The sequence below is a fragment of the Salmo salar genome, chromosome 13 (genome assembly GCF_965601325.2).
Source record: "Salmo salar chromosome 13, fSalSal1, whole genome shotgun sequence".
In the NCBI taxonomy this organism is placed as follows: Eukaryota; Metazoa; Chordata; class Actinopteri; order Salmoniformes; family Salmonidae; genus Salmo; species Salmo salar.
In genome coordinates this window covers 96,526,682-96,551,934 of record NC_138303.1, presented here as the reverse complement: position 1 = coordinate 96,551,934, position 25,253 = coordinate 96,526,682, and the positions used below count along the sequence as shown (strand labels likewise).

Genomic DNA, 25,253 nt, shown 5'->3' with positions numbered 1-25,253 from the left:
TGGTAAAGAGAAATATATTTATTTGATTCATGTTTAAACGATAGATTAGTATTTAAAAAGAAGAGCATATATGATAAAAAAAAAGAATTTGTTCATACATATTTTTTGTCTTTTTGGTTTCTTTAAATATTACATAAAATAAATAATTTATTTTAAAGCAGTCAGGTAAAGGAATAGAGATATCCAATACAGTGAACTTGCATGTTAATAATGTTTGTAAGGGTTGTTTATGCTATGGTGCTTGCATGACTAAATTCTCTGCATTTGACTCACTCCATGGCCCAGATTCTCTTTCATCACATCTTAGTCACCCAAGTGCTTCCAGTAATGTGTCTGTCTGTTTGTATATCTAGCACTTCACTGGGTCACAAAGCTTGAGTGTCAATTTCAGTTCCTCGTATCAGTTACTACAGAATAAATAACTGCATCGACAGATCATCACAACAACAAATACACACGATACACTCTGCCCTTTGACCCTGTCTTCAGTGACGCTGTTGGAATCAGTGTCCCTTTTTTGTCCTCTTATTCAGTATTGAGGTTTGTCTCCAACAGTTCATTAATTGAAAATTATTTGGCACAGAAAAACATTTCATATTTTCTCTTGTGCCAACTCATAACTTAAAAACAAATATGTGACATCATCAGTCAGACTCCATGATAATGAGTTTAAACTTTGACTCCATATGACTCCATTATGTCTTTGAAGGTTTCCGGTCTTTCTCCTCAGTGCAGTGAAACATTCACAGGGGAAGGAACTGTCCAATGAGGTGGCTACACCACTATGGGCAGGAAGTGGGTGGCAGTGTTTTTCCTTCGTGTTTTCTTGCCCCTCATGGGCTTGCCGTTGGCGCTCAGCCCCACGAACATGGCCTTCTTCTTGTTCCGCCACTCTGCTGAGGCATAGGTGTTGTACCTGTTCTCCTCAATCCGCTCGGTCAACCGACAGTCAACACCAAAGTCCCTCTGGAGAACAAACAGTAAAAACAATTTGTAAGTGAGTGATTCAACAAATTTGGCAGCACAGGCAATGGAACTGGGGTCACATTTGCATAATTTATTTATGAAGCAGTAGTTCCGATCCAGATATCCTGGTTGTTTTGCTCCAATAAGGCAAGCTAAACAACAGTGTAAATGCAGACTTGCAGAGTCATAACAGCAGTGGGGTCCATCAGACTTCTAACAGACTGCTCTTGTCATTCAGTGTTCTGACTAACTAGACACGAAAATGAATACAGTTGTGATCCAGTAAAGAATGTTCCTTTCCCAAAATGCTCTTTAGCCACAGCTAATTAGTTCCAGAAGTAAAGTGAATGTTCCCAAAGCATATGAGAATATTTTGTTTGCCTAGTGTTTAACTCACGTCGGCTACCTCTTTCTCATGGAAACGTGTGTGAAAATGATCTCCCACCAAATGGTATATATGAAGTTAGAACAAGCTTATCAGAATTTAATGCTTGTTTAATGAAGGACAGACAAGCCACCAAAGCTTTACTGAATGAATGACAGTACTTTAGTGTGACATAGTAGAATACATCATTGGGAATTATTTTCCTAGCTAGAATTATTTTTGTGTCTCATTTAATCTGATTTCACTATTGAGAGAGCCGTAGTAACAGCCTTTCACTGTTATGTTTCAGATTATGTTGTATGAGAGCGCATGAAACAGTGCCGGTAGCCCTTGAGGGCTTTTAGTAAAATGGACAGGCTGTTGCATTGTGTTTCTCTGGTCTGAATAAAGCGGAGCACAAGCATGGTGTGGTATATGGGAGGATCTGTGTGTTTGGGAGAGAGGGGCGATAGGGGCGCCTCGCCTTACTTTCTTCAAGACGACATCTCTTTTGGCCGGGCCAACTTGTGCTAGGGGATTATTTATGGGCAGTGGAGTGGAACTGTCCTTTAAAACAACCCTAGGCTTCTCTAAGAGCCCGAGAACAGGGGAGAGAAGAGCTCTCACACAACATCAAAGGAGACTTGATTTCAGCAGTAGAGTGGCAGTGTGAAAACACTAGCTGGCATCTAACTAGTGAGTGTTCTGAACACTGAATCAGTCTAATGGGAAGTTTGTATACTCAACCAAATAATTAGCTCCAGTTTTTGTTAGGGATATTGTTATTCTGTGTGTGAATTTCATGACAGGCTAAACTTACCGCGCCATACAGCTCTCCTTTCTTGCTGATTGCCAGGTAAAAGTTAGTGCTGAGCCCCTTGATGGCCACGATCCCGACATCCACTGACTTGATCTCCAGCACACCTGACAGACACACAGAGACATTCTAAGTTAGTTATACCAGGCCAATAAACTGACGTGATAGAAGTCATTGAGTCATTAAAATGCTTGGAAAGGCTAGCAGTGTCTCTGTTTTGACTGCATAGAGTTGTTAGGCTCCATTGTTTATTTTCTGTTGTAGCATGCAGGCAGGCCAGTTGATTAAGTAGCTGTTACAGTTAATGTATACTGTAGATGTAGGATATTTATTTGATCACTATTTTGTTGCAGAAAATGTTCCTGCAAAGCATGAAATGTAACTTTGTGATTTCCACTTAAATTTCAGACTTGATTTGCCCAACCTCAACCCCTACAAAAATATCCATTCATTATAATTAACATAATAATTCACATTTCCTGTTGCTGCAGGATTATTTTCCTTCTGTAGCAAACTGGCTTGAATTAAGATTGGGCTCCCGAGTGGCACAGCGGTCTAAGGCACTGCATCTCAGTGCAAGAGGCGTCACTACAGACCCTGGTTTGAATCTAGCTGTATCACATCTGGCCTTGATTGGGAGTCCCATAGGGTGGTGCACAAATGGCCAAGCGTCGTCCGGGGTAGGCCGTCATTGTAAATAAGAATTTGTTCTTATTAACTGACTTGCCTGGTTAAATAAAGGTTAAATACAGATCCTACATCTGTAATTGGATACAGTATGTTGTAGTCCATGATGTTGTAAGTTACTGTAGTTCTTTCCAGTATGTTTACTGAACCTATTGAGTCATCTACACTACAGAATCCCATCTAAGCCACACCAGGGGTCGACTAACACTGTTATCCCTGCCTGTTAACCCTACCCATGTTTTAAATAATCACTGTCATCTTTGCTTGATCCCTCTCAGAAAACCACATACTCCTAATTGGCTGCCTGGCTGTGTGTCTCTGTGCCAGTCATGGAAAACAGACAGGCTGAGCCTGAGCCGACATTTCATACCTATGCTAACGGGCCATAAATCCTGAGTAGAAGGTGTTGGCCAGTGGAAAAAAAATTCTCCACTTTTGTTTGTTTTCGGAGCGGAGCGGAGCGGCATGCTGGGGAAAGCCGAAATGTAAGTATCAGTTTGCAGTCTAAATGTTTCTTGAACCAATTACTGATTAAAGCTGTGGTAACCAGTCTCCTTTTCCCCATGCCTTCATCCTGAAGTCAGTTGCATAAACCTATAAAGCTATCATGGGCTAGAGGGGATTAGCTCAGAACCAATTTTGGTGGAAGTGGGACTTTGTATCAAGCAAGGAAGCAGGGCCTTGGTGGCTGGTCTGGCCCAGTGTGGAGCCTCCTAGCCTGGGTCAGAGGAGAGGAGATATTGTCTCATAAGGTGGCCTTTGACAGGCTAGTCAGGGTAGTTAATGGGACCAGTTAGTACTGATTCACCTTCACTCTTCCTCCCCTGTGACATCTTTAATTCGGGCCATCCCTCTTCTCACTCCTTGGACACACATTTCTAACATCCTGCCGTTCTGGGGTGATTTAATGGGCGGCCTGAGACATGGGGGACTCAGTTTTAGGAGGTGAGGGCTCTGGGAGTGTGGTACCTGGAAAACAACCTCTCACTCAATGTCAAGAAAACAAAGGAGATGATCGTGGACTTCATGAAACAGCAGAGTGCACCCCCCTATCTACATCGACGGGACGGCAGTGAAGAAGGTGGAAAGTTCCTTGGCGTACACATCACTGTTAAACTGAAATGGACCAAGCACAGACAGTGTGATAAAGAAGGCACAACAGAGCCTCTTCAACCTCAGGAGGCTAAAGAAATGTGTCTTGTCACCTAAAACCCTCACAAACTTTTACAGATGCACAATTGAAAGCATCCTGTTGGCCTGTATCATCGCCTGGTATGGCAACTGCACCACCCGCAACCACAAGGCTCTCCAGAAGGTGGTGCGGTCTGCCCAACACATTACCGGGGGCAAACTACCTGCCCTCCAGGACACCTACTTTACAGCACAGGAAGGACATCAACCACCCGAGCTACTGCCTGTTCATCCCTCTATCATCCGGAAGGCGAGGTCAGTACAGGTGTATCAAAGCTGGAACCGAGAGACTGAAAAGCAGCTTCTATCTCAAGGCCATTAGACTGTTAAACAGCCATCACTACCACATTAGAGGCTGCTGCCTGTAGGCATCTCATATGTATATACTGCATTCTATACTATTTTACGGTATCTTCGTCACTTTATAAAGTTTCTATATCTTGCATTACTCATCTCATATGTATATACTGTATTATATATTATTCTACGGTATCTTAGTCACTTAATATTTACATATCTGGCATTACTCATCTCATATGTATATACTGTTTTGTATAATATCCTACGGTATCTCATTCACTTAATAATGTTTACATATATTGCATTACTCATCTCATATGTATATACTGTATTCTATAGTATTCTACTGTGTCTTAGTCCGTTCCGCTCTGACATTGCTCGTCCATATGTACAGTCGTGGCCAAAAGTTTTGAGAATGACACAAATATTAATTTTCACTAAGTTTGCTGCTTCAGTGTCTTTAGATATTTTTGTCAGATGTTACTATGGAATACTGAAGTATAATTATAAGCATTTCATAAGTGTCAAAGGCTTTTATTGACAATTACATTAAGTTGATGCAAAGAGTCAATATTTGCAGTGTTGACCCTTCTTTTTGGCTGTGTTCTTAGGCAGAATTGTGAGTGAGCCCACTCCCTTGGCTGAGAAACAACCCCACACATGAATGGTCTCAGGATGCTTTACTGTTGGCATGACACAGGACTGATGGTAGCGCTCACCTTGTCTTCTCCGGACAAGCTTTTTTCCGGATGCCCCAAACAATCAGAAAGGGGATTCATCAGAGAAAATGACTTTACACCAGTCCTCAGCAGTCCAATCCCTGTTCCTTTTGCAGAATATCAGTCTGTCCCTGATGTTTTTCCTGGAGAGAAGTGGCTTCTTTGCTGCCCTTCTTGACATCAGGCAATCCTCCAAAAGTCTTTGCCTCACTGTGCGTGCAGATGCACTCACACCTGCCTGCTGCCATTCCTGAGCAAGCTCTGTACTGGTGGTGCCCCAATCCCGCAGCTGAATCAACTTTAGGAGATGGTCCTGGCACTTGCTGGACTTTCTTGGGCGCCCTGAAGCCTTCTTCACAACAATTGAACCGCTCTCCTTAAAGTTCTTGATGATCCGATAAATGGTTGATTTAGGTGCAATCTTACTGGCAGCAATATCCTTGCCTGTGAAGCCCTTTTTGTGCAAAGCAATGATGACGGCACGTGTTTCCATGCAGGTAACCATGGTTGACAGAGGAAGAACAATGATTCCAAGCACCACCCTCCTTTTGAAGCTTCCAGTCTGTTATTCGAACTCAATCAGCATGACAGAGTCATCTCCAGCCTTGTCCTCGTCAACACTCAGAATCACTGACATGATGTCAGCTGGTCCTTTTGTGGCAGAGCTGAAATGCAGTGGAAATGTTTTTTGGGGATTCAGTTAATTTGCATGGCGAAGGAGGACTTTGCAATTAATTGCAATTCATCTGATCACTCTTCATAACATTCTGGAGTATATGCAAATTGTCATCATACAAACTGAGGCAGCAGGCTTTGTGAAAATTAATATTTGTGTTATTCTCAAAACTTTTGGCCACAACTGTATATAGTCTTAATTCATTCCTACTTAGATTTGTGTGTATTGGGTATTTGTTGTCTAATTTGTCAGATATTACTGCACTGTTGGAGCTAGCAGCACAAGCATTTCGCTACACCCACAATAACATCTGCTAATCACGTGTATGTGACCAATACAATTTTATTTGATTTGCTTTTAGGAGGGCTGTTGCAGGGTTCTTTGATCAGTGGTATCTTCCTCTTTGGACTATGTGTTCTGTCCTTGTACTGTACTGGGTTACATGTTATGGTTAACAGTTTTTAGGAAGAGTATCTCACTTGGGGACTCTAGTCTACCCCTGCCAGGGACTTCCGTGTAAACCAACTTCACCTTTGAACCAATACAGTCTGCAGCTGTTGATTCTACTCAAAGGTCGTGACTTCTAGTCAGACTTCCCATCCCTTATTTTTCCTTCTACAGTCAAAGACAAAAATGTCCAAAGGAGGAGTGTGAAAACATACAGATGTAGGATCTTAATTTGGTCACACTGTTGCAGGAGAACTTTCCTGCAATGCAGGAAATGTTAAACTTGTGGTGTATTTGAGGTTTTAAACGTCTCCTGAAGTTTGTGATTTCCACTTTGAAATTTCAGACTTGGTTTTCCCTTATGTTGCTGCAGGATTATTTTCCTGCTGTAGGGAACTGGCTCAAATTAAGATCCTGCATATGTATAGACATATTTCAAAAGGCAGAGAGGTTTTATCTGCACCTGTGAACCGGCAAAACAAGCAGTGTGGCCACCACTCAACAGACAGATTAGACAGGCTTCTCTATACATGGCGGGCGTGAGAGAGCCCCTTCCGTATGGGCTCTGGTTGCACACAGCTATTGAGTGGTGTTAAGGCTATCGGCCTGCTCTCTGCTCCTCTGCCTTCCTCAGCTTCATGAACAGGGGATGGGAAGGGAGGATGATTGGATGACAGTCAGTCGGATTAGAGAGGAATAATTCCTGATCAAAGGGAGTTAGAGGGAGAGACAGAGGGAGAGAGAGAAGGAGAGACACAGGGAGAGAGAGGCAATGCCAATTGATACAGGTGTATTGAGCCTACTTGGAATAATGAAATTGTGTGGAAATACAACACACTGCATAGACTTGCATCGACTGTACACACTCACACTGACACACAGTCAGAGTTAAACACACAAACAGAAACAAACACCTTCACCATCTGCGCAAGAGTGACTGGTTCAAAACAACTTTTTAAATTCTAGCTCCCCTGTAATATGACAGCACAGCACACGGCCAGACCCATTTTCTCTTCGGCCCCTTCATTCACAACAGTAAAATTAGTATCCTTACTCTACCTCTCTTTACGTCATTTGTCTCTCTCTCTCTTGTCCCACTCTTATCTCTAACTGTATCTACGTCTGTTCCTCTTCCTTCTGCCCCCTGTTCCTGCCTCCTCAATCTGTTTTCTTTTCATGTTTGGGAGGTTGTTTTTTTCTCCCTGTTGTTGGCACGTCGACCAAAACTGACATTTTTGTTTTGTGAGGGTGGACTTTTAAGTTTTATGACCAATATTGAAAGTGTAATAACCAGAGTTTTCTTAATGAACAAGAAAATAAGGTTTTGACATTTTGCAATCAAACATTTTCTGAAACTACTAAGAAAAACACCTGTGTATATAGCAGGACTGTTAGTTTTATATTGCAGATTCAGTAAAACCAGGCCCCAAGGTCCTGTAACAGTCGAATGCATTCTAATGAAGGGTTAGTTCCAGAGATGGACAAGACTTTAACAGAGTCCAACATCAGTTTTCTGCCTCATTTCACTGTATGAAACTGTATTTGTGCTACCTAGATCTGTGGTCCAATGTTTGCTTGCCTCCCTAAAGGAATTTACCGCTGCACACAAGAAGGGGGTGTGTGTTTATGGTGTACCGTGATATTGTATGAGCTCAGGTAAAACATTTCTGAAATATCTTGGTTCGGATAAGGTAAGTCGTGACTTCTATCTCTTTCAACCTCAATTGGTTGATGTATTCACAGTATTTGAGTAATGTGTGTGTCTGGGGTTTCTCCTACAGTACCATTAGCAGAGGCCAGGTCTGCTAATTACAGGGTTACTGAAGAGCAGACAGCTGGTGGCTCAGTTCAGTTCTGTTCACTGACTGTCTATTGGGTGGTCGAGTCATCTGCCTGGTGTGACTCCCATTGGCAGCAGCCTTGCCTTATACCCTAGGCTCTGTAGGTGGCCTCTCTCCTCCCGTCCCTGCCCACGGACCCTCTATCTCCACAGAGGGACGTGGTTTCTTGGCAGGTTGACAGAACTCACATTATCACATCTTGTCATAATTACCTCAACATTTGTAGCTTCATCCAGCTGACTTTACTGCTAAGCCTCCCCATTTCTACCCCTAGACTCTACTACAGCACATACAATGCATACCCTATTCTGAGAGGAAACTTACATTTTCTCATCAACACCAGACATCAATTCTATACTACAGTTCAAGCAGCTTAGATGCCACAAGACCACCAATGCTGTCACCCCAGACTGTGTACATAGTTGTCCTGGGAACTCCAACTTGCTGCCCCCATGACAGGCATGTCTTTCCAATTAACCTTCCAGATCCTGGGGTGTAGAGACAGCTCAGGCCCTATTAAAGTGCCACGGTTTGGGGTTGGGGTTTGGAATTGGGGGTTGGGGTTTGGGGTTGGGTCTGAAACTTGTGGACGAAGCATATTATCAGTGGGCTGGTTCACAACTCTACAGGGGTAGGTAGGAGGGGCTAGGGCTGGGCTGGGCCAGTGGTAGGAGGTGTAGTGGCAGGGCAGTGGAGGGGAGGGGGCTATGTCTGGTGTAGTAGTGAGGGAGGGGCTGGGGATGGTGTAGTGGCATGGATTGAGCTGGGGCTGGTGTAGTGGGAGGGATGGGAGGCTAGGGGACTGGGGTAGTGGCAGGGCAGGGAGGCTGGGGTAGTGGCAAGGCAGGGGGCTGGGGTAGTGGCAGTGAAGGGTACTGGGGTAGTGGCAGGTCAGGGATGGGGGAGCAGGGAGGTGGGATTGGGGTAGTGGCAGGGCAGGGAGTGGGGCTGGGGGTCAGGTGTTGACCCTGAGCTGGCTCCTGACAGCAGTGCTTCACACCTTTGATCTGGCCTCAACAGGACTCTGGCTCCCAGGCTCCTGAGAGATCAGTGAAGAGGGGTCTGGGCTCTCTTTAGGACCGGCTTCATTACACTGCAGCTCTCCTCCACCAGCCCCCTCTACACCCCTCACCACCTCTACACCCCTCACCTCCTGTACACCCCTCACCTCCTGTACACTCCTCACCTCCTGTACACCCCCACCTCCTCTACACCCCTCACCTCCTTTACACCCCTCACCTCTTCTACACCCCTCACCTCCTCTACACCCCTCACCTCCTCTACACCCCTCACCTCCTCTACACCCCTCATCTCCTTTACACCCCTCACCACCTCTACACTCCTCACCTTCTCTACACCCTCACCTCCAGTACACCCCCACCTCCTCTACACCCCTCACCTCCTTTACACCCCTCACCACCTCTACACCCCTCACCACCTCTACACCCCTCACCTCCTGTACACCCCTCACCACCTCTACACCCCTCACCTCCTTTACACCCCTCACCTCCTGTACACCCCTCACCTCCTTTACACCCCTCACCTCCTTTACACCCCTCACCACCTCTACAACCCTCACCTCCTTTACACCCCTCACCTCCTGTACACTCCTCACCTCCTTTACACCCCTCACCTCCTGTACACCCCTCACCACCTCTACACCCCTCACCTCCTCACCACCCCTCACCACCTCTACACCCCTTACCTCCAATACACCCCTCACCTCCTGTACACCCCCATCTCCAATACACCCCTTACCACCTCTACACCCCTCACCTCCTTTACACCACCTATACACCCCTTTACACCCCTCACCACCTCTACACCCCTCACATCCTGTACACCCCCACCTCCAATACACCCCTCACCTCCTTTACACCCCTCACCTCTACACCCCTCACCACCTCTACACACCTCAACTCCTGTATACCCCCACCTCCTCTACACCCCTCATCTCCTTTACACCCCTCACCACCTCTACACCCCTACACCCCTCACCTCCCCTACACACTCCCCCCTGCCTCCTAAACATGGTTAGTGGTGACTCCAGTTTTTACTTTTTCTGTTGAAAAACAAGATCCCATGTATAAATACAGTTATGTACACACACTTCATGGTAAAAAAAAATATTTTTAGAACAAAATAGTGTTTTTTTGTGCAGACTTCAAGGAGTTGTCCTGATGGTGCCCGCTGATGTCACTGGCATCCCCCCGTGCTTGAGGAACAATAGAGGAAAGACCCCTCCCCCATTTGTGCCATGTAATGACATACCTTGACCACCTATTGAGATGTGCCTGTTGTTAACTAACTCAGGTGATAAATTAGCTGAAAAGGAGACTGGAGCAGGACTTTAAGGTTAAGGAGGGCTGTGAAAGTGTTTCCGCAGTTTATCTTCTAGCCCCTTCCTAAGATTATATTGCTGCTCTGCTCCCATTGGATGGCCTACAACTGGGTGTGAGAAGGTAAGGTACTTGTCTGCGTTTTAATTGTAAAACCGTTAGGTTTCAGTATAAAAACACTCCAGGTTTTATTTCCACTTTTCAACAATCCCAAGTTTGATATGTGTTCCTTGAGGTTAGAGTGACTGACATCTGAGAGATCTTCCCTCTGACAACTTGTGACAGCCTGATTCATGCTCTGTCAAATTCACCATGGCACAGGGGTTCATATCCATGGAACAGCTTCAGCATTAGGGGCAGAGGGAGCACTAGATCCATTGGGAAACAAAACCGCCATTGTGGTGTTGAGGGAATTTTATACTTGTTAAGTAATGAAGTATTGGGGTTGATAAAGCCGGAAAATATCCCACTCTAACCAGACAAGCACAAGGCGTTCAAAGGCTTGTGTCAAAGAAAACTTTCTGATGTTTTCACCATTCACTGTCATTGTAATTTATGACTATTGACTACTCAATACATTTTTATTCATTAATGACTTGTCACAGCTATTTTACACAACGATGGGGATTATAAATTGGTAGTAACTCATTGGTGACTGGCTAAATCTGTATGACGGTAACTGATTCAGGGCGGTGGATTGGCGGTAGCGTGACAGTGTGTGATGGATCTGGTGCTAAATAGAATGAAAACTTCACCTGTTCACTGTCTGCTTCTTCACCTAGCGACAGTTAAGTTAGCTTAGTAACATTAGAGATGCCTTTCAAATCAAGTCAACTTTCTCCACACAGAAATTATACATCTAATACTTCTCTAATACAATCCGTCCTGCTGTCAATATTGTTTTCTTTGCCTGAAACGTGCATTCACTGCAGTCTTACACAGGGGAGTAACATTGAAACCACGCTGTCAAGCTGTGTGTGATTTTAAACCTGACACCAAAGCATGATTAAAAGACAATCCAGATATTTGGAAGAAAATATTCACCTGTACTGAGTATAAATGTGATGTTTCAAATACTAGAGCTCTGTTTTCCAGCCAACAGATAGCTTTCGATTTTTCTGAGACAGAACATTCACATTAGCATGGTTTGAGATCAGTTTACCATGCTGGGTAATAGTACTTGTGTATTATGTCATGGTGGTTTTAAGCACATTGAAGACCAAATTAAATGCATGTTGATGTTCACGCTGGTTTTAGAATAAAATGCAGTCTTCTCAGATAATGTGATTTACCCAATGCTATTGGTTCTGCAGCACGGTATAGCACCAAATCTTTGCCGGTAAATGTCAAAACATGTCATTGGGCACTGAGTGGTTACCATATGAATGTGTGTTTATGGGTTTGATCTGGCAAGGTAATTAAGAACCTTTCTTGCATTTTCTAAATGGTATGCATGCGTAAACACAATGTTATGATTCCAATTGTTCTGGACATTTTATAGACTCTTTATGTTATGCTATGTAATGAACCTGGGGTCATTGGGATTTAAGGTGCCATGTTTTTGAAGTCCAGATGCCTTTTTACTGCTGGGAAAAGTCCCATGCACTGCAGCACTCAAGCGGTAGGCCTAACAAACTAATCCGCTCCAGACCTAACACCACAACGTTCAACATTTCCTGCTGAAAGTGCATCAGCAGCTTTTCCTCTGTCTGTTGTGTTACAGTTTTCTGTTTGTTGTTTTAGATCCCTCCAGATTGAGGGCAGGTATTGAGTATGTGACACATTCACAAAAACACACACGCACGCATGCACGCATGCATGCACGCACGCATGCACGCACACACACACACACACACACACACACACACACACACACACACACACACACACACACACACACACACACACACACACACACACACACACACACAAACACACACTCTGTTCCCCCTTATAAATGTGAGAGCAGTCATCCATGTGGATGGGGATAGTGTTGGACCAGTGTTGGCCCAGTGTGGGAACGTGTTGCATTAGTAGCCAGTAAAGCAGTGGGTGTCGGGATATAGGATCTGTGACGGATAAGATCCAGGGCTCCTGCTCCAGCCACTAGTTGCCCAGGGACAGCCCCCCTCTCACGCATGCAATGGGTAATTAGCTGGCATTCCTGCCTGTTCCTTTAAAATGGGACGACCGTCCAGATGCATCTCTGGTCCGAGCGCTGGTCTCCCTGCGCTACCTTTGATGATTCCATTAAGACTCTCTCTCCTCTCTCGCTCACCAACTTCCATCTGTCCCACCACACTCTCTGTGTGTGTGTGTGCGTGTGTACACATCTCTGAATGTGTTGTGATGTCTGTGGTTCTCGATGATTTGCAACTTTGACCTGACCTAGTGAATGTTGGTAACATTGCAGCACCCAGACACATGAAACATGCTCACATTTCCCTCCCTGGACAGCTTACCATTCAACTACATTGGCCTATCCAAGTTAGACTTAACAGTGCATCTTCCAAAAAAGAGAAATTGCCATGTAGCTTTACCAATCCTGGGCTCTGGGCAACAATATACTATTGCAGAGCTGACAGTATGTTCAAAAGTTGCTCATCTGTTGAATCATTCTGATGAATTGTGAGCCTTTGACATTCTGGTTTGGTTTAAGGAATAAGTAAATTCCTGCACGTCTGTAAGGGTTTTGAATCTGCACTATTTCAGCAAATAAGGTAGACATTGAAAACTGAAAACCAGTTCATCAAAATAAAGATTGACATCTTAAAATTCCATGGTAAATAATCCATTCTTCAGAGAAGAAAACTGGAGTTTACAAAGGGTTGAAGGTTGCTGGAAGACACAGAATAAAGAGGTGGCTGGATGGTTTAGTGGCAGGACTATGCGATTCACGTAATCTGTGTCTTATTTCAAACATGTTCAGATGAGTCAATGATTGACACAAGAGTAAATTGATGGGTGAATATCAGGAAAGTGCTGAAACATACTTAAATAATGATTTTTAAAGAATAAGGGCCTGTGACCCCTAGAGCCATGCCTCAGTTTCCCCTTGTCCCCAGCCACTTTGGTCAGAGTCACCACATAGACTGCTAGCTTTCCTTATTTGAATTTTGAGTAGAAACAGTACTTAAAGGCCCAATGCAGCCGATTTTATATCAATATCAAATCATTTCTGGGTAACAATTAAGTACCTTACTGTAATAGATTTCCATTCAAATGGGCAAAAATTGCTTTTTAGCAAAAAACTATTTCTCAAGCAAGTATTTTGCTAGGACTGTCTGGGAGTGGTCTGAGTGTGGAGGGGAAAACTGAAAACTAGCTGTTAATGGCAGAGAGGTTTCAAAGTCTATTTGTTGTTGGTGCATTAATACATGTACCACATGGAAGGTCCTGTGTAGATTGTATTTTCAACCAGCAACTATCAGGAAATAACACATATCCATTTTTTCACACTTTTACAGTGTTAGTTTTATCTGCTGTTGTACTATATAATATAAAACACAGGAAAAACTGAGTTTTGACTGCACTTTAAACAGCCTTGCATGAAGTCAAACCATTTATTGGGGTTCATGTGTGGTGATATAAATAAGAGGTTCAGCTGAGTTTAGCTGTCACAAGTTGTCAAGGCCCCTGTTTGAACTAACATTTATCCACTGCAAAACAACGCAAACACAAGTATTAACTCCAACACTTACAGTCTCCCTCTCTCTCTCTCTTTCTCTCTGACCCTCTTGCGCATGCACACACACACAGACACACAGACACAGACACAGACACAGCACACACACACACACACACACACACACACACACACACACACACACACACACACACACACACACACACACACACACACACACACACACACCACACTAATGGTGTAAAGTAATCAAGTAATTTAGTTTTTTGGGGTATCTATACTTTACTTTTTATATTTTTGACAACTTTTACTTTTACTTCACTACATTCATAAAGCAAATATTATAAAAGTACTCATTACATTTTGAATGCTTAGCAGGACAGGAAAATGATCAAATTCACGCACTTATCAAGATAACACGTGGTCATTCCTACGGCCTCTGGTCTGGTGGACTCACTAAACACAAATTCATCTTTTGTAAATAATGTCTGAGAGTTGGAGTGTGCCCCTGGCTATCCGTACATTTGTAAAACAAGAAAATTGTGCCGTCTGCTTTGTTTAATATAAGGAATTTTAAATGATTTACACTTTTACTTTTGATACTTAACTATATTTTAGCAATTATATTTACATTTACTTTTACTTGAGTAACTTTCTATTAAGGTATCTTTTACTTTACTCAAGTATGACAATTTTGTAACATCATTTTCATCATTTTTCTACCACTGCACCACATACTCTCTCTCTCTCGCTCTCTGTTTTTCTCTGACTGCAGCTTGTTAGAGACAGACAGGACACAATGATAGTGAGGAGACAGTTGTGTTCCCCGTTAGACTAACCCTGGCACAAATGACCCTCTCTTTAAGTAATGGGGTTAAAGGTTAGGCATACATCTGGACCGCCATACCTCCATGTTGAACTCTAAATAGGGCAAATGAGGGGGCAGAAACTAGAAGATGTTTTGAAGACAAAGCTAAGCTACCCTGATCAACCTTTTTTTCCTGAGAGGGGTTCAAGAGGGGTTAGTTGAAGATGAGCAAAATTATGAAATTTGAACTTTGTAAAGTACTGGCTTGCTTTCAATCATTGAGTTTCAATTCCGCTATGAATCATAACTCTTACACTATAAACAAATCAGATTTCTGTAATAGGCCTTCACAAATCAACATGAATGCACAACCTCTTTAAACAGCTCCAACTTCCCCTGTGATAAGGGAGATACTGGCTGAAAGGTCTAAAGTCAGAAATTGTCAACACAAGTCTGTCAACCTGGGTGTGTAGGGGGTGTAGGGTGTGGAGGAGGTGTAGGGGTGGAGAGGGTGTAGGGGGTGGATGGGTGTAGGGGGCAGTGGTGTAAAGTACTTAAGTAAACATACTTTAAAGTACTACTTCAGTAGTTTTTTTTGGTATCTGTACATAACTCAACTATTTATATTTTTGACAACTTTTACATTTACTTCACTACATTCCTAAAGAAAATAATGTACTTTTTACTCCGTACATTTTCACTGACACCCAAAAGTACTTGTTACATTTTGACAGGAAAATGGTCCAATTCACACACTTATCAAAAGAACATTCCTGGTCATCCCTACTGCCTCTGATCTGGCGGACTCAGTAAACACAACATTTTAATGCTTAGTTTGTAAATGATGTCTGAGTGTTGGAGTGTGCTCCTGCTATCCGTCAATAAAAAAACGAGAAGATTGTTCCGTCTGGTTTACTTAATATAAGGAATTAAGCTTTTATATATACTTTTACTTTTGATACTTAAGTACATTTTAGCAATTCCATTTCTTTTTGATACTTAAGTATATTTAAAAACAAATACTTTTAGACTTTTACTCAAGTAGTATTTTACTGGGTATCTGTGCTATTAAGGTATCTGTACTTTTACTCAAGTATGACAAATGGGTACTTTTTCACCACTAACTTACACACACACACACACACACACACACACACACACACACACACACACACACACACACACACACACACACACACACACACACACACACACACCCCTACACACACACACACACACACACACACACACACACAGAAATCAGTACCATGGACAGCCACCTGATATTTAGCTTAGGTTGATTGGACTAAATTCTTTTAGTTTTTTATTTGTCACTGTAAACTAATCATAGGTGATTTTGAAATGTTGAAGTTGAAATGGTGCTAGAGTAGTGGAGGCAGCTCCGGTTTTCTTTGCGACTTAAGATAACTCTCCGGTATTCTATATCAATAGTTGTTTAGTAGTCTGAAAATGTGGGAAACATTAACTTTATTGACCATGCTGTAGGTTTCTTTTTTTTTTTTATCTAATCTTTATTTAATTAAGCAAGTCAGTTAAGAACAAATTCTTATTGACAATGATGGCCTAGTCTGGCCAAACGTGGACAATGCTGGGCCAACTGTGTGCCGCCCAATGGGACTCCTAATCAAGGCCGGATGTGATACTGCCTGGATTCAAACCAGGGACTGTAGTGACTCCTCTTGCACTGAAATGCAGTGCCTTAGACCGCTGCGCTACTTGGGAGCACAAATGTTTGTTACATGCAATATGCTTTGTGGATTCCACCTGACAGATGTTGCTCTCTGGTTTTGTGATGAAACAAAGGAGTGGTTGAATTTATTCTGCCTTCTTATTGTCTCGGCTTTAGGCCTATATATCACGGTGGCAAGGCATATTAACTAACAGGTTATAGAACAAACAACACAAATACCACAACATATAGTTGTTTGCTGATGACACAATGGTGGTAGGACTGATAATCGACACGATGAGACAGCATATAGGGAGAAGGTCAGAGACCTGGCAGTGTGGTGCCAGGACAACAACCTCTCCCTGAATGTGAGCAAGACAAAGGAGATGATTGTGGACTACAGGAAAAGGAGGGCCGAACAAGTCCCCATTCAAATCGACGGGGCTGTAGAGGAGCAGGTCGGAAGTTTTAAGTTCCTTGGTGTCCACATCACCAACAAACTATCATGGTCCAAATACACCAAGAAAGTCTTGAAGAGGGCACGACAACACCATTTCCCCCTCAGGAGACCGAAAAGATTTGGCATGGGTCCCCAGATCCTCAAAAAGTTCAACAGTTGCACCATCGAGAGCATCCTGACCGGTTGCATCACTGCCTGGTATGTCAACTGCTCGGCATCCGTCCGCAAGGTGCTACAGAGGGTAATGCATACAGCCCAGTACATCACTGGGGTCAAGCTTCCTGCCATCCAGGACCTACAGTACCAGTCAAATGTATAAGTCAAGGGTTTTTCTTTATTTTTACTATTTTCAACATTGTAGAATAATAGTGAAGACATCAAAAGTATGAAATAACACATATGGAAACACTCAGAATGTTTGTACAACAGTTTTCATAAGCAATGCAAAAAAAAATAAAAAATAATAATTTATCCTGAATCCTGAACAGGAGGGTCAAACTAATTTTTCCCTGGGGGCGGCATTTGGTCTTCAACGAGGTCCAGAGGGCATCACTGAAAATTGGTTATATTTCCTCGTCGTCAAAAGGTAACAAAAATTGTCCTCTATCTATCGTTTTTGCAATGTTTGATGCTCCCTGAATGTCTAGCTTTCATTCAGGTGATTATTAACGAGCATGATACAGTAAAGAAACTGTATGAATGTAGGTCCATTATCATTCTACCCAGTTTAGATTTGGTTTTAGTCATTTTAAAATAGATTGAGTTTGTTTCCCACGGGCCATATGTTTGACACCCCTGGTCTAGAATAAAATAATCCCTAAACATGTTGCTTCTAATACTAAATATAAAAGGACAGGACGTAACAGTAAATTAGACATCATTCAGAACTGCTGGAATGCACATTCTCCAAACCCCTGGTCAAACAGTCAGTCATTATTTATGAATCTGAAAAGGGAAAGTCTACGAAGGTCAAATATAATAAAAATAAACGCTGGCACTAACCTTTTGTACATCCACACACTCCTCATAACTCACTTTTATTGCCTGTGTGGTTAAGATTTCCCAGGAGAACCATAAATGTGCACTATAACCACAGACAGAAGGAGAACACTCAAGAGAGAGTGCCATCCGTGTGGTGCAGACGGGGTGCTGTTACAACATACATTTACTTACACATGAACACATTTCATATCATGGTGTCTTTCTATCCTCGCATAAACACATTATAAAGAGACACACAACCACACTTCCACTTGCTAAGAGAACGCAAACCAGTGAGGGAACACACAGCTTTGTGTTTCAACACCACCACGAAGCTCATGAAGAAGCACGTAAGAGCCAATAACTGTAATTATGGGCTGAGAAAAAGGGAACATAAACATATAACTATTAGGAATACTAATATTTCTACAACTTCCACTCGCACCTTTTGATTGATCATCACCAACCAATCATATTAGTCCATTGCCAAAGGTACCACTAGTCTATAGCCTATTCCATTGCTCTTTTGCTAAGACATGCTTCTAATGCTGAGCCATGGAACATCAGAGCCCCCGTCCTCCATCATCCAGGATCTGGTGGAACCATAAAAGTTCTAGATTTACCTAGTCCCTCCATCCTCTGTGCCAGAGGTAGTCAACGCTGACCCTACGAGGTCTGGAGCCTGCTGTTCTACCTGGTAATTAATTGCACCCACCTGGTGTCCCAGGTCTCAATCAGTCTCTGATGTTGGAGCTCGAAGCCTAAGATTTTCACTGTACCCTGCAATCACATCTGCAACCCTGTACATGTGATTATTAAACAATCTGCATCTGATAAGAGGGGAACCATGAAAAATGCAGTGGAACTGGCTTTGAGGTCCAGAGTTTAATTTGAGGGCTGTACACTAAGACCTCATTTGCAACACTTAAGATGATACCTCTTGTCAGAACCATTTCCTTTCACAAATCTTCTCAGAAAGAGATGCATCCTGCAATAGATCCAGCCAGCCAGGCCAGCAGAGGATAACACCCACTATTAAAGGTTGGATAGTTATAGGGTCACTTTGGGTCAGTCAGAGGAGCTTTAGATTCAGTCAAGTCTCACTTCCTTGGCTATACAGTACAATACAATACAACTTTATTACCCGAGGGGCAATTCTTTCAGGGATGACAAGGTGCTTCAGACAGGACAAACACACACAGACAGTATAAAAATAACAATAATGAAAATAAAAAAAATACATATACACTACCAGTCAAAAGTTTTAGAACAACTACTCATTCAAGGGTTTTTCTTTATTTTTACTATTTTCTACATTGTAGAATAATAGTGAAGACATCAAAACTGTGAAATAACACATATGGAGTCATGTAATAACCAAAAAAGTGTTAATCAAATCAAAATACATTTTATATTTGAGATTCTTCAAATAGCCGCCCATTGCCTTGATGATAAAATATATTTGGATTTGTTTAACACTTTTTTGGTTACTACTTGATTCCATATGTGTTATTTCATAGTTTTGATGTCTTCACTATTATTCTACAATGTAGAAAATAGTAAAAATAAAGAAAAACGCTTGAATGAGTAGTTGTTCTAGAACTTTGGACCGGTAGTGTACCTATAATGATCTATTCATACCCATTTAACATTTAATAACATCAGGTTTGGTTTTCTAATGGAGGACAGGAAGCTGAATGTACATATAATAACTTCATCATCATGGCAAAATATGTCTTTTTTTTAACTACCCCCCTGTTTACTGTCTTCTTAAAGGAGGTAAAGTTATATAAACAATCTTTGAAATTGGTTAAATCGAAACAAGCCCTTGATTTTTATCAATCGATTATCAATATTTTTATAATAGTTTTGATGTCTTCACTATTATTCTACAATGTAGAAAGTAGTACAAATAAAGAAAAACCCTTGAATGAGTAGGTGTTCTTAAACTTTTGACCAGTAGTGTATATTAAGGCATCAGTTAAAAGTGCATCGTGCAAGTTGAATATAGGATCTAGAGGTATCTGTATCAAATGATACAATATAAAATGAAAAAACATAATGTCCAGGGTCCTTATATAAGGAAAGGAGTGGACCATGACATGACAGATGAAGTGCTGCTACGACAAATGCACTGCGTTTGCTATACACCATCATCTCATCCGGGAGCACAACACATCAATGTTCTCTTAATGCCCTAGAACTTGACACGAACAAATGAGTTTGGCTTCGGAACAGCCCGTTTTGGCAGGGATCGTCTGTAATACTAATTAAGCAGCATCAGATTCGAGCAAGGGCTGAATGGGGTGAGAGGGGGATGGATGGCTACTTGCCTGTCCCCTCCGTGAAGTACACCCCACAAAGTTGACAACATGATTGGAAAGAGACTGACTGGGGAGCTCACAATCCAACCTGCAGTTGAACCCTAAACTGCTAAGTCCCCTCAATCAAAACTGTCAGGGTCTAATGATGCTCATTAGCAGGCCCCCTTCCTCCCTAGCATCCCCCAGTATATAACTTCAGACCACAGTCCACTGTGGGTGACTTAAGTATATTAGAGGGTGTTTTATTCAATTCCAGTTTGTTTCATTGATAAGCAAGAGAGATGAGAGGAAAGGGTTCCAGATGTCAAATCCGAGAGAATGACTAAGGAAAAAGACGCCCATCTGTTATAAACAGTTTCTTATTGCTTGGTGACATTCGAAAACACCAAAAAGATTGGACATATTGGATGATTCAGTATGAAAATAAGCTTGTTTGTTTGGTTCACACATGCAGTGCTATACTATTCTAATACTGGAGAGTAATATCTGCTAACACAGTGTGACAAAGTGATACTGAGCAGATGGATTCTGAAAGGGAATCACACAATATGGGCTGGATTGGGTTTCAAACAGCGCATAGATGGGTCTTTTGTGGAGGGCCCGGCTGAGAGAGAGAGAGAAAGGGGCTGGGTAATAGACTGGCCAGGCTGCAGCCCAGACCTGACCAACACAGCACACAAAGAGGCTCTAAGAAACCAGGTTTGTTCCCAAGTAGTGTGTCCTACCTAGGTATTTGTACCAAGAATATTTAACGAAGGACCAACTCTCACCCTGCACCTAAAGAAATGTGCCATGATTCTTGAAAGGTCTGGCTTAAACTGACCTATGGTTATACATATAAACAAAAGCATACACTAATTATCATATCATTCTCCAGAAAGATATGTTATCAGACTTTTAATTTAATTTAATTAGAAGATCTTTCATTCATTTGGCTTTTGATTCTACCGTATGTAAACATTTAGCCTCCGTACATGGGCACATCAAAGCTGCAGAGGCTAAAGACCCTAACAGGCTACAATTCTGTGGGCAGTAGAGGCCTGGCCAGGCAATGTCTACTGGTCCCACACTGTGTAATTAGAGCCAATTTCACCATATTCTGCCACGCATCAGTCTACCATGACATCTAAGTTTACAGACAGACACACCTACTCAATGTCTGCCTTGCCTCACAAAGTATGACACATTTTCACACATTTTTCTGGAGACACTCCAAGTGAACCTATTTTAGCACAGAACATCACATCTCTGTCCTGATGAGGAAAGTCTTCTGATATTTGGTTAATTTGAACAAGAAAATGAATTCCATGATGCTGCAGGCATAGATAGACTAAGAGAAGGTGACAGGCTAGATGAACATGTACTCAGAACAATCTCCCTTCCACTGCTCAATAAAGACTTAGGATCCTTTTTCAGCTGTCCCACTGTCAGGGTTTATGACTGGACAAACTGCAGAGCAAGGAGAAACAATCACTCCCCCAGCATCTTTATCATCACCACCAACATATAGCAATATTACCCTGCAGCTCTCTATCTTCCTGCTACCTTGAGACATTTCAACTAGTCAACAAGTCCCCCTTTCTAGGACCAAACCAGGAGACCTGGTTTTTAAACTGTAGTTTCTACAGTTTCTGAATAAATAAACCAAAATGTGCTTATCACCACGTCTTGTGCCACATCTTTGACTTTTCACCACAAGCTGATGGGTTTCAAGTCAGCGAGACACAGGACATTGCTGCAACCTGGTGGGCATTTTACTTTGAGATTCATATAAAATGTTTTTGTGTATAAATCTCCTTAGAGGCTAAAAAAGTGGCGAGAAACCCCCCCCCCCCCCCCCCCCCCCCAGACATTCCTGGCCCAGTCTAGCTACACTTCAGATGGGACAGTATTAGGTCTGCACGGGATGTGAATTCCCCAAGAAGTGCTCTGTGCATCTGGTTTCAGCATTATTACCAGCCAGACTTGTGCCTAAGGTCATTGTGGGAGCTAATGACAACCGCATTATATTCACACGTGGTTGGCTATTGGCGGGAACAACTCACATGCAGAATGCATTGGACACTCGCCGCAAAATAATCAATATTCTCTTTTGTTTTTTACTCTCTTTTTTTACCGCTATCTTTCCATAAACAAGAAAGACGCCCCTATAGAATATTGTAAAGTGGCTTTCAAACTATCTAAGTATTCAACGCCTGGGAGCTAATGTTGTGACCTGATTTCAAAGCTTGAACTTTTTGTGTTTTTTGACACGTCTGATTCTAATGGTTGAACTGTGAGCGCTGTGAGCGCTGAAGGCGAGAGGAAGCTCTGCTAATTGAAATTCCTTCAGCCATGTCTTGCACAGCCTCAGCGTTTGAGTGGGCCTGTCAGTGAGGAGAAGCCTCACACCACATGGGCTCCATATGGCAAAGCCTTCTTTTATTACGGCCACAGTGTGTTCAGAGTTCGCTGACAGAAAGTCCATGGCCAGTTTGGACAGAGAGACTGTGGCGGTCAGGTGCTGCGAGTGTTGTCCTGGGTGTCTGGTGTATCGCTCACTGCATAGTAAACTTTACGGCATCCAGGCAGGCAATTGTAGCGCTTTGAGCAGCATGACAAGGAGCTGAGGTGTCATTCTCAGCAGGGGCGTGTGAATGGATACAAGCACTTAGAGAGATTCATGTCAGCCGTGCCCATAAAGGGTAAAGGACACGGCTACGGCAACTGGGAAGGGATGAGGTTGATGAAAACCTCAAACAATGATAACATTATATATGCCACTAGTATCACCAGTATTATGACCTATAATAAAGTGATATAATAAGTCACAAAAGAAAACATACAGGGATGTGATCCCTGAGCCCCAGGGATGATGTTGATTTTTGAGATATTTGCTCAGAGACAAAAGGGTTCTTCAGGCTATTTCTAATTGGTTCCAGTAGACATGCTCTAAAGGAAAGTACACTGAGTAACTGAGGCAACAAATATGCTGCTTCCAGAACCTTCTGCTGCCCAGGCAGAGAGAGAGACACGAAACACAGGCTACACATGATCTATGCTGCCCACCACTGCTGCCCACCAGAATACCAGGTAAGGTTCCTATTATGTGTGAATGTGCAGTGGAGAAAAATCTGAGAGCAATGCCATAACAATGGGGGAAAACCACCACCCCACAAACTCTATGGGACCCACATGTGAGAGGGGAGAGAAAAGAAGCCAAACTCACAGAACATAAGCTGAGGGAGTGCATATTTTATGGGGTTACTTACTGTAGAGATCGTCTTTGTTTTTGGTGCCATTGACTTTGCCATTTTTATCAATCCTGAGAAAGAACTTCTGATAGGAGTAGAGTTTCCTCTTGCGCACGTCTCCTTGGAGATGGTTATAGCTGCGCACATGCCGCCCCACAACAGTGGCTGAAGAGGTGTTGGCCACCCTGGGCAAGCGCAGCACGGAGTGAGTGGCGACCCCAGGTGCATTGTGATGACACGTGGAGGGCAACGGGTAGAGCAGAAGGACGAGCATTGTGGAGATGAGGGACAGACGAATGCAGGACCAGGCGGCGGCACCCTTAGTCACTGTCCATCTGGACATTGTACTGGAGCTGGGAGGACTGGAGAGAGGCTCACAGAAAGGACCATGCTGGAGAGGGGAGAGGGAGAAAGGCTGAGAGCGGGAGATGGAACCCCCGGCGGCTGACGACGACAACACTGCTGCTGCTTATTCCTCTCGTGTTCCAAAGGAATGTGTCAACGTCCATAACTCAAAACACCTCTGCTGGGGAACAAGCACCTCTCGCCCTCCACCGCTCACTCTCCTCATTAAATACAAATGAGAAACTACCTCTACCACCTCTGGAGAGGATGAGATAAGGGGAGGGTTAGAAGAGGGGACGGGGAGACAGCAAAAATGTTCAAAAAATGAATCAAATAAACAATTTCTAAACAGAAAAACTAAAGCTTTTTCTCATCAAAATGAAGAATCCAAGGAGGGGAGAAAAAGGGACCCATGTAATCCTTGGTTTTTTTCTGTTCTCTTTGGCTTTTTCTCTGAAGTCACTTGTCTGTGCAATGGAGACTCTTCACTGGATTGTATCTCTCTCTCTCTCTCTGCTGTGCTGTGCTCCTCTATGTGAGGGAGTGAGAGCGGTAGCACTGGTTTTCTGTGTCCTTGGTCCCTCTGAGTTAGAGTAGAGTAGAGTGTGAGCTGGAGCTCTCCTTCTCTTCTCTCCGTCTCTCTGAGCCGAGTCACTTTGAGTGGAGTGGTGGAGTGCTGCTTCTTTTCTCTTCTCTGAGCTGCTATCCCTGTCTGTCTGTCTGTCTGTCTGTCTGTCTGTCTGTCTGTCTGTCTGTCTGTCTGTCTGTCTGTCTGTCTGTCTGTCTGTCTGTCTGTCTGTCTGTCTGTCTGTCTGTCTGTCTGTCTGTCTGTCTGTCTGTCTGTCTGTCTGTCTGTCTGTCTGTCTGTCTGTCTGTCTGTCTGTCTGTCTGTCTGTCTGTCTGTCTGTCTTGCTGCGCTGAGGTGACTGAGTCTTGCCCCTCTTCTCACCTTATTTATCTGACGCAATCCCCCAGATGTAATCTCTTAGGATAATTGTCAGTCTATGAAACTTGTGGCTTTGAAGATCTATGTGTGTGAGTTTTTTTCTCTGTTGCTTAGTTGCCTGTGTGTGCCTGTATGTGTGTCTGTGTGTGTGTGTGTGTATGTGTGTGTGTGTGTGTGTGTATGTGTGTGTGTGTGTGTAGTGTGTGTGTGTGTGTGTGTGTGTGTGTGGTGTGTGGTGTGTGTGGTGTGTGTGTGTGTGTGTGGGGGGAGAGGCCGTTTTTTCTACCCTCCTATCACCCCCCCTCTCTCTCTCTCTCTCACTCTCTTTCTCTCTCCTCTACCCCCTCCCTCTCACCCTGTTCCCTCCCCTTCCAAGCCCTACCAGTTCCTCAGAACAGGTTAGGAGTGGATTGCGGAAACTCTCTCTCCTCAACTTCTCTCCTCTCTCATCCTATTCCCTTAACACCATCTCT

The 25,253-nt window shown here is 43.1% G+C and overlaps 1 protein-coding gene across 1 annotated transcript; it reads right to left on the bottom strand.

The window, feature by feature from the left end:
* On the bottom strand, positions 1-24,613 carry LOC106568156 (fibroblast growth factor 10). The gene is made up of 3 exons (XM_014138234.3): positions 23,508-24,613; positions 2,151-2,254; positions 1-966 (listed from the first exon to the last, which is right to left on the bottom strand). Exons 1-3 carry the CDS (start codon positions 23,830-23,832, stop codon positions 775-777), a joined length of 621 nt encoding a protein of 206 aa, XP_013993709.2. The 5' UTR covers positions 23,833-24,613; the 3' UTR covers positions 1-774.
* Positions 24,614-25,253: the final 640 nt, after the last annotated feature.

What these genes read in the sequence shown, in the direction of transcription:
- LOC106568156 (XM_014138234.3), bottom strand. Translation starts at nt 23,832, where the DNA reads ATGTCCAGATGGACAGTGACTAAGGGTGCCGCCGCCTGGTCCTGCATT. An exon ending in AAACAAAGACGATCTCTACA is followed by an intron (nt 2,255 to 23,507) that starts GTAAGTAACCCC and finishes TGTGTCTGTCAG; the next exon opens with GTGTGCTGGAGATCAAGTCA. An exon ending in AAGGAGAGCTGTATGGCGCG is followed by an intron (nt 967 to 2,150) that starts GTAAGTTTAGCC and finishes TTTGTTCTCCAG; the next exon opens with AGGGACTTTGGTGTTGACTG.